This window comes from Amphiura filiformis, chromosome 11, assembly GCF_039555335.1.
Source record: "Amphiura filiformis chromosome 11, Afil_fr2py, whole genome shotgun sequence".
NCBI classification, from domain to species: domain Eukaryota; kingdom Metazoa; phylum Echinodermata; class Ophiuroidea; order Amphilepidida; family Amphiuridae; genus Amphiura; species Amphiura filiformis.
Genome location: NC_092638.1, coordinates 52,619,887 through 52,636,213, shown reverse-complemented (window position 1 = coordinate 52,636,213; position 16,327 = coordinate 52,619,887). Strand labels below are relative to the sequence as shown.

General features: G+C 37.7%; 1 protein-coding gene across 1 annotated transcript in view; it reads left to right on the top strand.

Moving 5' to 3' along the window:
• LOC140163766 (GATOR1 complex protein DEPDC5-like) overlaps positions 1-16,327 on the top strand; it is an 82,615-nt gene that overhangs the window by 302 nt on the left and 65,986 nt on the right. The window contains 12 exon segments of the mRNA XM_072187081.1: positions 1,284-1,374; positions 2,199-2,248; positions 3,550-3,719; positions 4,953-5,151; positions 10,338-10,469; positions 11,136-11,315; positions 12,479-12,556; positions 12,951-13,085; positions 13,605-13,666; positions 14,091-14,240; positions 14,823-14,971; positions 15,460-15,526. Of these exon segments, the coding sequence (XP_072043182.1) occupies positions 1,284-1,374; positions 2,199-2,248; positions 3,550-3,719; positions 4,953-5,151; positions 10,338-10,469; positions 11,136-11,315; positions 12,479-12,556; positions 12,951-13,085; positions 13,605-13,666; positions 14,091-14,240; positions 14,823-14,971; positions 15,460-15,526 (1,463 nt within the window).

Genomic DNA, 16,327 nt, shown 5'->3' with positions numbered 1-16,327 from the left:
AGCGTGACTACCGTTATGTTGCAAATTTGGAGCTTACAACGCGTACGGCTCACAGTTCATTCAGCAGCCAATCAGAGACAAGTGCGTCCAACGCTGTAAATACATGTACGCTATGTATGCATTTGCATACATAGCGTACATGTATGCATTTGCAGTCGACGATTTCGGGCACCCGGCAGGGTATTTCCTGCCTGGGTAATGTAATCTCGGGCGGGTATCCGCGAGCCCGCCCGAAAATCCCTGGCTTAGTATATCGCCAGCAACATTTGTCGCAATAATCGATAATGAGGGATGCTTAAAAACATTTTATTTGACCAAATTTATGATTCAAAAAATCATGAAACTATTGTTAAATGTGCTTTTATTTGACTTACTTTTATGTCAAATTTCGCCAAAAACGTGTTGGCAGTGATTGATATCAAGTTGAAAAGCCTCATAGCTGTGGCGGATTTCGTATTTTTGAAGACACATTTTTACCATCAAAATAGTATGGCCTGTCAAACTACTATCGTGATCGCGATAATGAAAATTTATCGCGATAGACAATAATAACATTATGGCGGGCACTGCGGCACTTCCAAGCCACATATTACAGCTTCGAGATGCTGTCTTTTAGAATTACAAAAAAAGGTTCAAATTTTGGGAAGAAAGTCCACTTTTTACAAAATTGCTTCCCCCCTTGCCCTTGGAAAAAAGGTCTGCACAAGCATACATAGTCTGGTACCTAAGCCAAAAACCTATAAGTAGCATCCACACTATGTTTTTATTGCGTTTTATATCTCTGAGACATACCAATTCAGAATCTGGCAGTGGCAGGTGCCACTCTGGCACCCTTGAGCATTTTGAAATAAATTACCCCAAAATGACCCCATAGGGTTATACAAGGATCAAAAATTGAAAGTGTTCAAATATCATATCACTTCAAAGTACGGTATATCAAGTTATTCGTCTAGCCCAAGGATCACAAATATGTAAGTTTTTTCTCAATACAACCTTTGGTTCAGAAGTTATGCGCTGCAACAGGTCAAGGGTCAATTTTTAATTTGCATAGGGGTCAAAAATTAAAGTTGCTCCAATTTTCGCAAAAGTTGTTGCAAATTGTTTTCCTCACCGATGCTGAAAACGGTTTGCAATATCAGTTTTACATGAAAACTGCGGTCAATTTAGCAACAACAAAAACTCACACCTCCCTGAGGCTCTCTCCTCCTCACTGTTGTTTTCCAAAAGGTGAGGACACAAAACTAATTTTTAATTTTATGTGGCCTTATTTGTGTGCTGTACAGAGGATGATCTTGCCATAAATCCTAAAGAGTTTCCTGATGTGAAAATTGGTGATATTCTTGAGATCTACCATCCTGATGAAGAAGACAGCAGGTAGGTGTTTGTGTCCGTGTGTAAATTAAACTGCACACAAAATATTAGTAGGAGACCTATTTGTCCAGTTTTAGCTATTAAACTGAAAAATTACAGTGTTCTTCATAGTATTTAATACAATGATCTTATAGGAAATGAGTCGCAGAAACCAAAATCATTGGTTGTTGAGTAAAAACCGAAAATATGAAGAGCTTATTTCCAAACCGTGTTAAGTCCACAACCACAAGTTTCTCATTTACAATCATAATTTATACTTTGACAAGTTGACATTAGCAACAATGAGTTGTACCATCAACAAGCCATTATTTACCATAACAATGCTGGTTAACAATATGCAGACTATTGTTCTCATTTGGGAATCAAAGGCCTCACACAGTATTGTTACTGTGCATCCATCCACTGTTTGCTTTATAATGGTACATCCAACTGAAATTATAATACCTATATCGCACAGGTAAATCAGCAACATGGGTTTGTGGATTTAACATGGTTTGAAATAAGCTCTTCATATACCAAAACAAAAGTTTTAGGTATCCCACCCCCCTCTTGTGAAAGATCATGGAGATCAGTGTAGAAATGACACACCCGATTAAGCTTTGGGATCTCCTTTATAAAATCCATACCTTTCCTCTTGATTGTCATCTTTACTTGCCTCAATATTTGAGTGCAATTTTCTATATTCATTGTCTATGTATATGTACATGAACAAATATGGCAATGATTGTATCTAAAAATGATTTTTTTGTGTGTGTGTAATATTTTGCAATGGCATAGCATTTATGTTATTAATAAATTTCATTACATTTGTATTTGAATACCTACAGCCGTCTCTTGTTGCAAGTCAACTCTTTCAAGGAGGATTTTCAGCAGAAAGGTAGTGTTATTTAAAAAAAAATTTAAATTCAGCTGTTTTAGTAGATTTGAAATACATGTATTTGCAGAATTTATCTTAATCCTAAATCGTAATGTATCCCCACCCTACCACACAGGGTGTGAAGGGTATTTTGGAGGTAAGTACAACTAAGTCATCCCTGTCCGTTAGGCAATAATGCTATGATGATTATTACATGATTAGCAATTCAACAACTCTTCCTATACCTTTGTACAGGAGCCAACCGTTGTTAAACCGTGATGAACCCACACTGTTGCTGTAGCGTGAAACGCTAACGCGAAATGAAATTACGCTGCGTACGCGAAAGTGCACGTAAAATTCGTCATGCCTGGAACCTTTGTGCGTATGCCAGCTTACAAGTTGAATTCAGTATTTTTCAGGTAGCGGCTAAACATTGCCGTTTTATCTGTAGTTTTATTGCTGATATCAAAAGAGAAATCATCGAAGTTTTTGTAAGGCTGAGTGGCAATGATGAACTGACATTCCTAGTCGTAAAATAATCGTGAATTATACGATATTTAGCTTCTTTTCGTTGTTGAAAGGGATTCAATCATGTTTCACCGTTGTTCATCACCGTTTAACAACTTCGCGTCGGCGCGCGTCTGCGTAGTTTACTTTCGCCGGGCAGCTAAAGCTGCCCTCGCGGTAAACCACGCAGACGACGCTGTCGCATCGTTGTTAAACGGTGATGAACAACGGTGAAAGATGATTGAATCCCTAATTCATATCATGGGATGGCATACCATATGTTGCACTATTATTATGTAATTAAATGCATGGAATATATAACACATGCATATGTATTCCATTCATATACATTGTAATGCTCAACAAGGCCTGTCTGAAATCTACCCAAGATTCTAACCTGAGCGGTGTTCAGTATTCAACTTAATTATTGATGTGGGGATATTTGAGCAGATGCAAGTTATAAAAGTCCACAGGGAATGCTAATTAAAGGAGGACTCTTATTTGAATACAGTTTTCTGAATAATATTTTGCACCCACAAAATGGTGCCGTGGGAGGGTAATACCCCCCCCCCCAAAAAAAAACCCCAACCAAACAAACAAACAAAATCAACAACAATCATCCACTTGAGCTTTCCACTCTGGTTGTTGCAAATAAGGGAATCACTGAAAATGTCATCAAATTGTCTGATTTACACCCTTCCCCCAGATTTTCCCCCTCTGTAAAAATATTCTTAGTACCACTACTACTAAGGCATATGTAACAAATTGAGATTGAACTAGAATAATTTTATCAATACTTTTTTCCAAATTGACAGAAATCATCAGCATAGATCAGAGTATAGCTAATCAGTTTCAGTTACGCGCCTACAAAGATGTCAATGTCTCCAGAGTGGTATCGCAGGATGTGGCCTTGGACCTGGTGGAACTGGCCTTCAAGGACCAATACATCAGCAGGAGTGATATGTGGAGACTCAAACAGAACATGGTAGGTTGCATAAGTACAAACAAGGGAAGAGGCTCATACACTAGGACATAGAAACATTCAAACATTACAAATTAGCGCACAAGATCAAATAAATGATTGTCAGTAAAGTGTTATTCTTTTATACGTGTATCAAAATACAGAGGAAAGAAGAACCGCACATCACACACTAGCACAATTGACCATGAAATTGGGCAATAGAAACAATTTAGTTCAATCTTATGATCAACCATCCATGCTTGGTGGTCCTTATTATTTATGAAATCAATTAAATTAATTGTCTGTTGTTTTTTGTGATAACATATGAATCTTAGTATGTATTGGTATTGACCAATATAAATTTAACATTAATTGTCATTTATAAGTTAGTTGTTATAATTAGTTCATTAATAACCAAATTTGGTTCTGGTACCGTACAATGGAAACATACAATGTAACATGCATAGGCGGATAAACCAGAGAAAAAAACTCCAGACATACCTGCCTGTGCGGGGACTTGAACCCCAAACCTTTCGCTTGTGTGGTGAATGCTCTAATCACTGAGCTACACCACTTAGACTGTCCGTGATAAACAGGACTCAAGTCTGGTACTTATGGATGTGAGCAGTCATGGTAAACAGCACACAACACACCAGCGTACAAGATCAATTGGTAGTTGGATTGAATCCTAACAGTGTATAACCTGGTAATACAATGTATTGTTGGTCGAAGCAGCAACAAAAAAATGTAGTTCACAGCATCTTGTGAATGGTAGTGAGCTTTAGCAAAAACTGCATTGCTCAATTCATAGCGAGCGTGTAGAAGAATTCAAATATCTCAGATATACCTTTGTAGGTCCTGTGGTTCTTGAGTTATGTTGTAAAGAGGGCTGAAACAACAACACTTTTGTAAAACATACATAACTCATTAACAACAATAAATTAAGCAGGTTTTCAAAGTATATGATTTGTAGAATGAACTTTTGCAAAACACTAAATGTTATTTTTCAATAATATATTGATTCAGATCATGAAAATCGTTTAATACCTCGTATAACCTTAAGGTAGTTGTGAAGCAGGCAACACTTGTGGTTCAAAAACTGCCTTGTTAGAAATAATATTCACTAAAAATTGTAAGAAGTACTATTAAAATCTGCAAAAAATTCATGTATATTGGAAACTTATCAAGTTTGAAATATTGATATAGCACCATGAAATGAAACATCTAGTCAGTCACATATATCTATCACTCTTACAGGTTGGTGCTTGTGTCTACATTGGCAAGACAGTTGAGTTTTCTGGCATCAGAGCACAGGTATCAGAGCTGTGGTCCCGTGGGGAGAGAGTTATGTGTGGCGCCCTCAGCCAGGACACCAGGGTTGCGTTCCGCTCGTCCACGGCTATGGTGTATATGTTTGTACAAATGAGTCTGGAAATGTGGGACTTTGATTCTAACGGTGAGTGGATTTGGAAATGGTTGGTTGGTATCATTAAACATCTATCTCTATTTACGTGTAGATTACTTAAATACATAATACTCTGGCCGGTCTAGCTAAACAGACATAATTTTTGCCTTTTCAATATAGAGGTGTGAAATCTGTTGTGTGATGCCGGTATAAATCATTGTATGGTTGTGATTTCCACATGATGATGAGTGTCAGATTACTACTAAGGTGTCTTGCTTGCTTACTTGCTTGCTTATGTTGATTCTTGTAGTCGGACTCCTTAATGGCTCTCCAAACTGCTCTGTCAAGCATACAATTCTTGATGTCTGGGCCTGTTAATCCTATATCATCTGCCAACATCTTGATATAATCCTTCTTGGGTGCACCTCTTGTTCGCTTTCCATGTTTGGGCTGCCACATATTACACTTGAAGCTGCTTCCTCTTCGCTTCTTGCAAAGTGCCCTGCAAACTTTAACCTTCTAATCCTGAGCCTCTCAGAGATTGGTAACAGATTCCCATATAGCTCTTTGTTGATGGTGTGAGTTTGCCATGAGATATCTAGTGCCTTCCGCAAGAGACTGGTATAGCAGCCATCCATAGCTTTTCTCATTTTGGTTGTTATTGTCGATGTTTCAGTGCCATATATGTTAGTACCGATTCTACAGTGGTGGGTTGTTTTACAATCAGGGTACACAGATTGTCTCACTGGGGGTGAAAAATGAAGTGTCTAGTTTTTCCTCAATTTATTTGTTTTTGTGTTGTAGATGGGTCAAATAGAAAATCTGTAAAAGTTTTAGGCGTCAAGTGTCCAGAGTTACAAGTTATGCCAGAAACATGTTTTTGATGTACATGTTTCTGTATACCCAATTTTTCGGAGAGGACACATTTTGATTTGGAAACCTGACGTCCAACTTTCAAACATGTGATACATGCAAACTAAGTGTAAGTGGACTAAGTGTTTATTATGAGTTTGTAGGATATATATAAGTGTTTTTCAAGAAAATATAATTTTAGTCTTGGGTCAATTTTAACTATGGATTACGAGCTTGTATTCGGAGAGCACATTTTTTGACGGAATTTTCAACATACATTTGAAGAAATGGTACAATTAATGAAACAGTCACAATCTTACGTGGTTCTCAATTTTGAACAATCATGTTTCAAACATTACTTCTGAACTGTCAAAATATGTTTTTATGTTATTGCTGGCAGTGATATATTATTTGCAAAGTTCACAAATTTCAAATGAGATGGCTATTTTGTCCCAAAATCATACAGAAATGTATATTTTCATCATTTGCTAAGCATTTCAAACAGTTTCTTTGTGGCTGTAGGTGGAACTAATAGGGGCCAATAATTAGGCATGGCAACTTTTAATCATAAGTTAATCTAATATTTGAAACAGGGCACAATATGGTGCTCAGCCCAAATGTACCCTGATTGTAAAACAACCCTGGTGGTAAACAACTTGATCTTTAGATCTCTTGGTAGATTACTTTTCCAGATCTTGTCCATGCTGTTGCATGGTGTCTTACATGACGGAATGAAATGAAAACTGACCCCAACCCTGTCTATCAGATTCATATTTCTCACATATACATAGGCAACTACTTGTCTAATACCATGGGTTCTCAACTGCAAGGGCCACAAAGTGGTCAAATGTATTTCAAAATATATATGCTTGAGGGCCAAATACACCCCAATATGTTGTTTTCCTTAGTTACGGGCCAAATATCAGTGGTGTGGCCGAGCGGAATGGGCTCCAACTCATAATCGGAAAGTTGAAGGTTTTATTTGAGCCCCTGTGTGCTGTGCCCTTGAGTATGACTTCTAATAAATGCCCCCCGTTTGGAAAATGTAACGCCCCCGGGGGCGTTTATTTCGAGGAAATATGGTAGACACGTTTCTTTCCCACTACGAATGCACCGCTGCCATTCATCAGCTGAAATGACTCATTTTTACGATGAAAATGACAGTGATGAATCACATGGAGATGATAGCAAGATCAACTTAGAAGTGTCATCAAATTGCAGTGAAGAATCAGATATAGACTAGGATGATATTGATTGCACAGAGGATGATAATGGCACTATGTCTACAAACAATGATGATAGAGAGAGTACAGAGAACAATGATCTAGACAGGGTAGATGTAGAGCATGGCAATGCAGATGATGATGGAGACAGCATCAAGTATAGCAATGCAGATGATGGAGACGGTGCAGAGGACGATGAAACAGACAGTGTATATGACAATGCAGATGATGATGATGATGGAGAGGATGATGTTTTTCCAGGAACCCCACAATGACAAGTGCTGCCATCATATCAAACTGACCAGGGATTTGCCAGGAGGGCCTGCAAAAACCACAGGGAAGTCACCGCTATCAGATACTGGAATTAACTGCATCACTGAACCTCTGGACTACATGTATGCATCTGGTGGGTGTTGTCAAAAGAACACTCACATATATTGTATCTGAGAAGTGGCCCACCCACCTGCAGGTTGTCTTCCAGAATATCTGATAGATTACAGGGACTGTCTTTTGAATTCGCAAGAGAGCATTAAATAGCTCTTCCAGAGCCTACAAGAAGAGCTGTTTACAACATTTACAATAGAATGCAAGGAAAGAATGGTCAACAATTAAAGGAGAGCTAAAAATCACTCTTGTAGATCAGATTTAAGGAGAGCAACAGAGAGCGATTGCTCTCGCTCTCCTCAAAAGGCAGTCCCTGAGATTACTATGAATAGGGATAACCATCAAAATTTCATGTTAACCCTATTGCTACAAAAGATTGTTTTCTGAGTAGAACTAATCAACAGAAGTATTTTGGTGGTTAAATGGTCAAAATCGGTCAAAAACTTTTCGAATTATGAATTATCAAAGTTTCCCATTCTGACCGGTCATTGGAACGAAATAAAATGACAAGGTCCAAAAATAGCAGTTGGGAGCAAAATTGGCATAAGCATATATTTACCTTTATATATTTCTTTATTTTAACATATTTGCAAACATGAAACAAGCATATTGTGAAAGTATCAAAGGGGTTTCTTATGAAATGGCACTTAACTAGTCACTGGCATAACTTATTTTTTCAAACCAAGGCATTGAAATCATGCATTTAGAGGACATTTGCCAAAATCATCCAAGATAGCCGATATGGCATAAAATCAAAATTGCACTAAGTAGGTGAACTTTTTTTCACAACCAAGAATTTCAATGTTATTGGGTTTAATATGACCAATTAGTAGGTGTATGTAAACAAAATCTTAAGTTTTGAAGGTCATTGACTCATTCACAACAATAGAGATTATCCTCATCATGCTCATGTGTATTCCTGTAGTATTCCTCATTCAAACCAAAGTAGCACTCAATACATTATGAGTATCTTTGTTCAAACCAATTCAATGCTTGACCTCGGAGTTACCTGCATGACTATCGCGGGCTATTTTGAAACAGTTATGGTTGCACATTCAGGTACTTCTTTTGAAAGTCCTAAACAAGGTATAGCCAGCAGCAAGTTGTAGATGTTATAGGCCTAAATATAAGAAAACGTTTAGGGTTAAGATCAGGTGAACAATACATCGAATGAGCACGAAACTTCACATTTATGTTCAGAAAGGTGTCTTCTTAACATGATTTGAAAGGAATATAAAAATTCCAAAGGGAAGCTGGTGATTTAATTTGTAACTCGAGATCTACTTGTTCAATTTTTTAACCTTTGTACAGAGGGTATGATAGAGGTATTACTGGCAACTCTGCCAAATTACAGCTCAGTAGGCCACATTTTTCACCTGATCTTACTGATTTGAATATTTTGTGCCATTCTTGAGCAGTGCTAAACTCAGCCACTGGCAATTAAGCGCACTGTGGCGATGGACCAATTTTGACTCGCACTTACAGAAAAACAAAATAAGTTATGTTGCTGTAATTTGCAAGATAGTTACAAAATATAATTGGCAGTAACTTCCCTAAATTTTACAGAAAAATATTGAAAAATAAAAGAATGAGATCAATTTAGAAATGTATGTGCAAGCAGTGCACAGTTGAGCTCCCTGCATGTCTATGGGAGTGTTCTAATCAAGTTGATGGTTCATTGGTCATCCCTACTATGAAGATACCAACTGAATTTACATGGCAACCACGATCTCTGAATGAATTGGATAGATGGAAAGCTACAGAGTTTAGACAATTCCGTTTGTACATGGGGCCAGTGGTACTCTGTGGTGTAGTTTCATTGACTAGTTTCATCTACTTTCTGACAAGCATATCATGATGCTGGGGAGTGTCCATTGCCTTAACCCTTCTTCTTGATACTGACGATGCCAGGCATAATAGTTATTTGAATACGGCCAAAGTTCTCCTCAAGAAGATGCCCCGTGGGAAGACTTTCACAGTCTACAATGTGTATGGTCTTGTTCATCTTCATGAAAACATGGAACAATTTGGAACATCTCTCAACGTCTCTATCTGCAAAATCTGAAGAAGTTCGTAAGGAAGGCTGGTAATCCAGTTGCCCAGATTGCCAAGCGCTACTCGGATCTGGAAGCAACCAACTACCAGGTACCCAAAAGCACCACATACAGTGTAGTCAAACCAACCAACAGAGATGGATATTTTCTCTTGGAAAATAACAAATATGCCCTTGTGAAGGAGATATAGGCTAGAAAATCGGGTCATAATATAAAAAGTCACTAAACATTTTCAACAAAGAGTCATCGAAATTCAAATGTCAAAAATAAAGGGGATGAAAACGAGTTGAAAAATGGAGGATCAATGTGCCTGGCCGCTCATCCCTGTCACACATTTTTAGTGAGTGTCCCCTGGTGGTTTTTATACTAGGAGGACAAATAAACAAAAACGAGGAATTGTTGATGGGTACCATCGTCCATCGGATGATATATTATCAACCGAGAATAGGCATATCAGTGTCTGAGAATAGGCATTTGCTGTCCGAGAATAGGAGATGTCGCAGTCACCATCTTCCGACCTCGATCTCTTGATTGGCGGATGATTGAATGCTGACACTAAGGTATTTCAAATTGGACGTTATGGGGAGGGAATGTTGTTATAAACTTTGATGAAAGATTTATTTTTAAAAGAAGGAGAACTGCTTGTTTCTTAAGTGACCAAGAATAGGCATGTTTATCCTATGTTATCTTTAAACTCTTGTCATTTCTTGCTATTGAAATACAGGTGACTTGTATTTTGAGAAAGCTGTCAATGGATTTCTGACCGATTTATTCACGCGGTGGATGGACAAGAAAGCCTACAATGAAGTCACAATGGTATTGTTTTCAAGGACGTACTATAATGTCAAATCTGTAGGTAAGGAAACTAATTGATTGCTGATGGGCTGATTGATTACTGATTGATTGATTGATTGATTGAGGGGAGGGAGAACATGATGGAATGATTTGATTTAACAAATTGAGTAGTGATTTATTCACTTGATGAATTTACAAGAAAACTTACAATGAATTAACGATAGTATTGTTTGCAAGGACTTATGCTGTTTTCATACTTTCCTGCCGCTTGCTGCTTTGCTGCTCAGACGATGATTTTGCTTCACTGTGCAGTCGCACCAGAAACGCTAGCGGTGACCAGCGGCAAGCCGATATATCGATCACTTCACTACTTTGCCCAAGTGGCAGCATCGCTATGAGTTGAATTCAAGTCAATTCAAGTGCTGCCTCTGACATGTGAAAACAAAATACGATTTTGGAGCAGTGCAGAGCTGCAACATTGGCTTTCAGAGTCATGTCGCTCCTGCTCGACGGTGTGCCGCTCCGCTTGCAGAAAAATACAAGCGGCTTGATGAAGCGTCACACCGATCAGCGGCAAGCGGCAGAATGTATGAAACCAGCATTACTATAATGTCAAATCTGTAGATTTAAGTGATTGATTAATTGTTTGATTGAGATTGATTAATGACTGATTGATTGCTTATTAATTGATTGTTTGATTGATTGACTGATTGATCTTAACTCACAGATGAGTTTCCAGATAATATGCGGGAGAGTGTGCATGTCGATTACCAAGGGAGAATCTACCAGGATTTCTACCGTGTGGTGGTTCTGAACGAGAGGCGAGATGATTGGACGCCGCTATTGGTCACTCTCAAGGCTCACTTTATATCGTATCCAGAACAGGTGCTAAATGTAAACACTAAAGGTGAGTGTTGCCAGTGTTTCAGTTAATACACACAATCAGGTGGGGGTTTAATTTTGATTGATTCAATGATTGGATTGGCTAGTCATAAAAACTCACTTTTATACTTAAATATCTAATGTAGAACAGGTGATATATGCTACACCCTAAGGTAAGAAGGGTTTTTATTGAGAGATGCAATGCTTGGATGAAAACCAAAGATGGATGTTGCCAGTGTTACAGATAATCCACTTAATTGGCTGGATTTTTTTGAAGAATGGAGAGAGAAATGGGCTATTCCATTTAAAATCCTCACACTCACCCTGTGGAAGACATGACCTTAATCTCCCACACAGGGGGTGTAGATTTCAAATGTGATTGTCTATTCAGGTAACCCCATATATAAATCAAACTTCATGTGTTAAAGATTAAGGTCATGTCTTCCATAGGGGGTGTATGGATTGCAAATGGAATAGCCCAATGGATGCTAGAATCGAATCATATGAGGGGTTCCCCTCTAGAGGGCGCAACACTTAATCAAGACTCATTTTATGTAACAACAAAATTCGGCTATTAAATATAGTCCATAGTGAATATGAGATTGTAGCGACCATATCTACCGACATGTTCACTTTAAATCACTCAATATCAGCTCATATGAATTCGACAAGTGTCTTCAATAATAACATGCAGAAAAAAACAGACATTTGATCTTAAAAGCAATTTTCTGTGGCGGATTAAGACAACTTATGATTTTGAAATGTGAATGGTGATTTTAGTATATTTTTAGCCCTTATTTGGGATATATTTGCCCACAAAAGTTTTGGAATCTACAGAAACGCAGCTTTAATTTGATACCAAATTTATTTTGCCAAGTATTGCAGGTAGGCCGAATTCACACATTATCCTATGGGACGCTGATTTAGTGTTGCGCCCCTTCTAACCAGTGGGCCATGCGTACGACTGTGAAAAGTATTGCAGGGATGCCAGAAATGGCGTTGTTGAAGTAGGCCGAATTCACACATTATCCTATGGGACGCTGATTTGGTGTTGCGCCCCCTCTAACCAGTGGGCCATGCATACGACTGTGAAACTCCCCAGGGATAATGCTTAACATGTGACAGTTGGTAGGCAATTTGACATCATGTCACATTTTATGTCATCGATTGTTTTTATTTCATGTACAGATGGTAGAACAATAGAAGGATACAACTCCACGGCAGCTGATGGCAATTGTTTAGAGGCTCTCAATTTAGCTTTAAATGGTAAGAGATCACTTAATGCAGAATCGAAGGACTCACAAATATTATTATTTGACGTAAAATTAGTGCCTCTGACATTTAAGACAATCATTTTGTGAGTGCAGTTTATTAAAATTATGAAACGAAAGTTACAAACTAGGAATTTACATGCGCAAACATTCAAAATACAATGCATCGGACGTCAATTCCTCATAATTTTAATGCTAAGAAAGTAATTGTATTTAGATATTTGAAGGAATTTACTTGTACTAAATGACAATATATCAAGTAGTAACAAATGAAGCAGTATTGGCTGGATGTCACATTTGAAGCTATGAATATGATCGTAAGGGTTTATATTTTGCCCTTTATTGATGTGATAGGTAACATATTTTTGTGTGTTTTATCCTTGATGCAGTATTTGACAAGCATTATGCAAATCGTAACTTTGACCGCACTGGACAGCTGGTCACCATCATCACCCCAGGTGCAGGGGTGTTTGAAGTCGACAGGGAAATGTGCAAGATTACTAAGCAAAGGATGATAGATAATGGTGAGTGCTGTGTTAATTAAGATGGGTTAATATATAAAGAGGGTTGAACCCATGGCCTGTTATTGCTATACAAGCATTTTGGTTGGTTAATATTTTGTTGGCGTATTCATGTATTAATTTTCACACCTATATAAAAGGTTTTTGAAATTTGAAATTGAGATAAAGGCATAAATATGGAGTGAAAAAACAATCAAATATGTGAGAAAATAGATATCACGAAACTTCATAACTTTAGAACCAAGCATGCTAGACCTTTGGTGTTTTCAGTATGAAATGTTTGGTAATAATTGTAGAAACTCAGTTTTCATAAATGCCTCCTTTGGCCTCTGTGGACTAGATCATATCACAAATAGGAATTTCACATACATTCAAAATCATCATAATCCTTAACTGGAAGGTTTAGAGGGCAATTTTATATATAGCTGTGCATTGAAAAGGGGGCGCTTACACAGTTATCACTTGAAAAATTCTAATGAGGCCAAATATGGAATTTGACATTTTTTATTACTTGTCTTTCAGGTATTGGTAGTGACTTGGTGTGCATGGCAGAGCAGCCTCTACATGCTGTGCCTCTTTTTAGGGTAAGTGGAGTAGTTATAACCCAAAACAATTAGCTCATATATAAACAAAAACAATTGACTCATGGTCTTTCTTCTTGCAACCTGTCTCAAAAATATCTGAAAGATTGATTGATGGGTTGGGTGGTGCGTGAGTGAGCGAACAAACGAACGACCAAGCGAGCAAATAAGCCACTTTACCAAATGAGCGAGCGACTTACTAAACAATCTACTGAGCAAGTAAAACATTTTGAGCATGACAATAAATATAATTATGTTTTAGGCTAATGCTAGATTTATTCAACAAGTTAAAAAGTAAAGAAAAAATGAAATGGTTATATATGTTTTACCACATATAATTTTGATATCCAAACTCTTGCATGAACTCACACAATGTATTTCACACAATGCTTTTCTTTTCTTGTTTAATTGTTTAACATACAAACAGTTCCACAAGACAATGGATACTCAGCTGTTAGGTGATGATTACAACATTCCACACTGGTTGAATCATAGCTACTACACATCCAGTAATCCTAGACAGAGGAGAAGCTTCACGTCTAATTTTACAGCCAGAATTAAACTTGCAGATAGACAGGTAAGCTTACTGTGTTTTTCGCTTTCTTTCTTAGTTGTTTTGGAAACCTTGGATTAGATTAGCAAACTCAATTTAATACTTCGAACAAATAAATACCATATTTCCTCGAATAGTCGCCCCCAGGGCATTGCATTTTGCAAAAGGCGGCGTTTACTAGAGGTCATTTTTAGAACGATAATTATCGATAACATCATTAGGTAAGCTTAAAACTCATGCTGAAATGACGAACCATGTATTTAGTAACAATGACTTACGGGTTTACTACCAGATTTTTGCCAATTACCTACCCCATTAGCAACCATGTGTGCACCATGGCAAGCTTACTACACAAGATAGCATGGAAATATCAGCATTTTTGAAACATCTTGGTTGAAAAAAGTGGTGGGGCATTTAATTGAAGGAGCGACTATTCAAGGAAATATGATATGCACCTACGTCACTACCACGACTTACTGATCCGTCTGCCTGTAGAACAGGTTTCAGGGTGTTTTTTTTTTACTTCCAACTGTTTTCCTTTTTTTGTTGCTAAAATGATCGGTAACATTAATAACATTATTAACATAATGCTTGGTTTAATTTCAGTATAATGGTGTTGATCCAGAGCCATTACCCAAACTGGATTGGTCCGTGCCAAATAACAACAGTAACCAACTCATTCCTCAACTTGATGACTACGTATTTGAGGAATATGATACCAACATCTTCAAGTGTACAGTATCCCCTAAACCAAGGTATTTTGTGATTTAGTATGTGTGTGTTTGTGGGGGGGTGTGTGGAGGTGTGTGTGCCATTGAGCCACTGCCCAAACTGGATTGGTATGTGCCAATAATCATGCACACTAAAAAAAAAGTGCAGTGAACTGCCAACTCATCCCTCAACTTGACGATTATGTATTTTAGGAATATTATGCCAACATCTTCAAGTCAACAGTATCCCCTAAACCAAGAGATTCTTTGTTTGTGTGTATACATTCGGGGGTGGTGTGTTTGTGTGAAAGTGTATATTTTTGTGAAAGAAGGGAGAACAAGTCTGTGATTTTGATAACAGAAATGATCTTTTCTCTGCTATTTGAAAGAACAACTGATTGATGCTAGTCTTGATTTGCAGGAATACTTTAAAAAATTAAAAAATATTAATGCTTATAATGTTTTCCTTTTGAGGAAGTCTTCAGACTTAAATTAGTTTCTAGTAACTTATTGTGATAAACTTTTACTTATAGAACTGCAGCTTCCATTCGTCCATCCCGTTCAACTCAAAGTACACCGTACAGAGATCGTGCCATGAAGGTAAGACCATATATGGCTTGCATTTAATAACTTTGTAAAAGCCACATATCTTCATTGATTTCCTACACTGTGGCTTCCACTAGGGTTGTATCGTAATGCGGGTGTGATCCTCGGCCACATGGCAGAATGGTTTTATGACTCTGACCAGCGCTAAAGCAAAAATACTGGTAATAGGGATCTATCGCCGTCCATCACAAGGGATGGATAGCACTGGACCCGCATTCTAGAAGTCCCCACTTCAAAACGCACTTCAGTCAAACTTCCTTTACTCCCTTTCTTCATTTTACTTTGTCTTTGTGTGCATACATACTTATTACCCTATGTATTCAATGTTCTTGATCCAAATTATGCAGGATGTGGTCTGATCTACTTGGGTCCAAATTTGGGGCTGTTCCAATTGAAATCCATACACCCTCTATGGAAAACATGTCCTTAAACCTCCACACAGGGAGTGTGACTTTCAAATTGGCTTACCTGAATGGGTGACTCCATTTGAAATCTATACCCGGAAGTTTAAGGTCATGCCTTCCATAGGGGGTGTATGGATTTCAACTGGAATATCCCATTATCATCCTGGTATTAAAACTGCAAATTTGAGAACCCAATTAGGCCACTTTTGACGATTTTAGAAGATAATAAAAACAATGGTTGAGAAACAAATTGGGGACTTTTAAACATTGGCTTCCACAATTTTCGGCAGTGTCCTATCCCGTAGAAACCAATAGTTAAAAGAAAAATTTGAGAATTGTCGGTGATAATTTAAAAGCTACGAATCAGACTGGCTGTTTGCTTGTTTGCAAG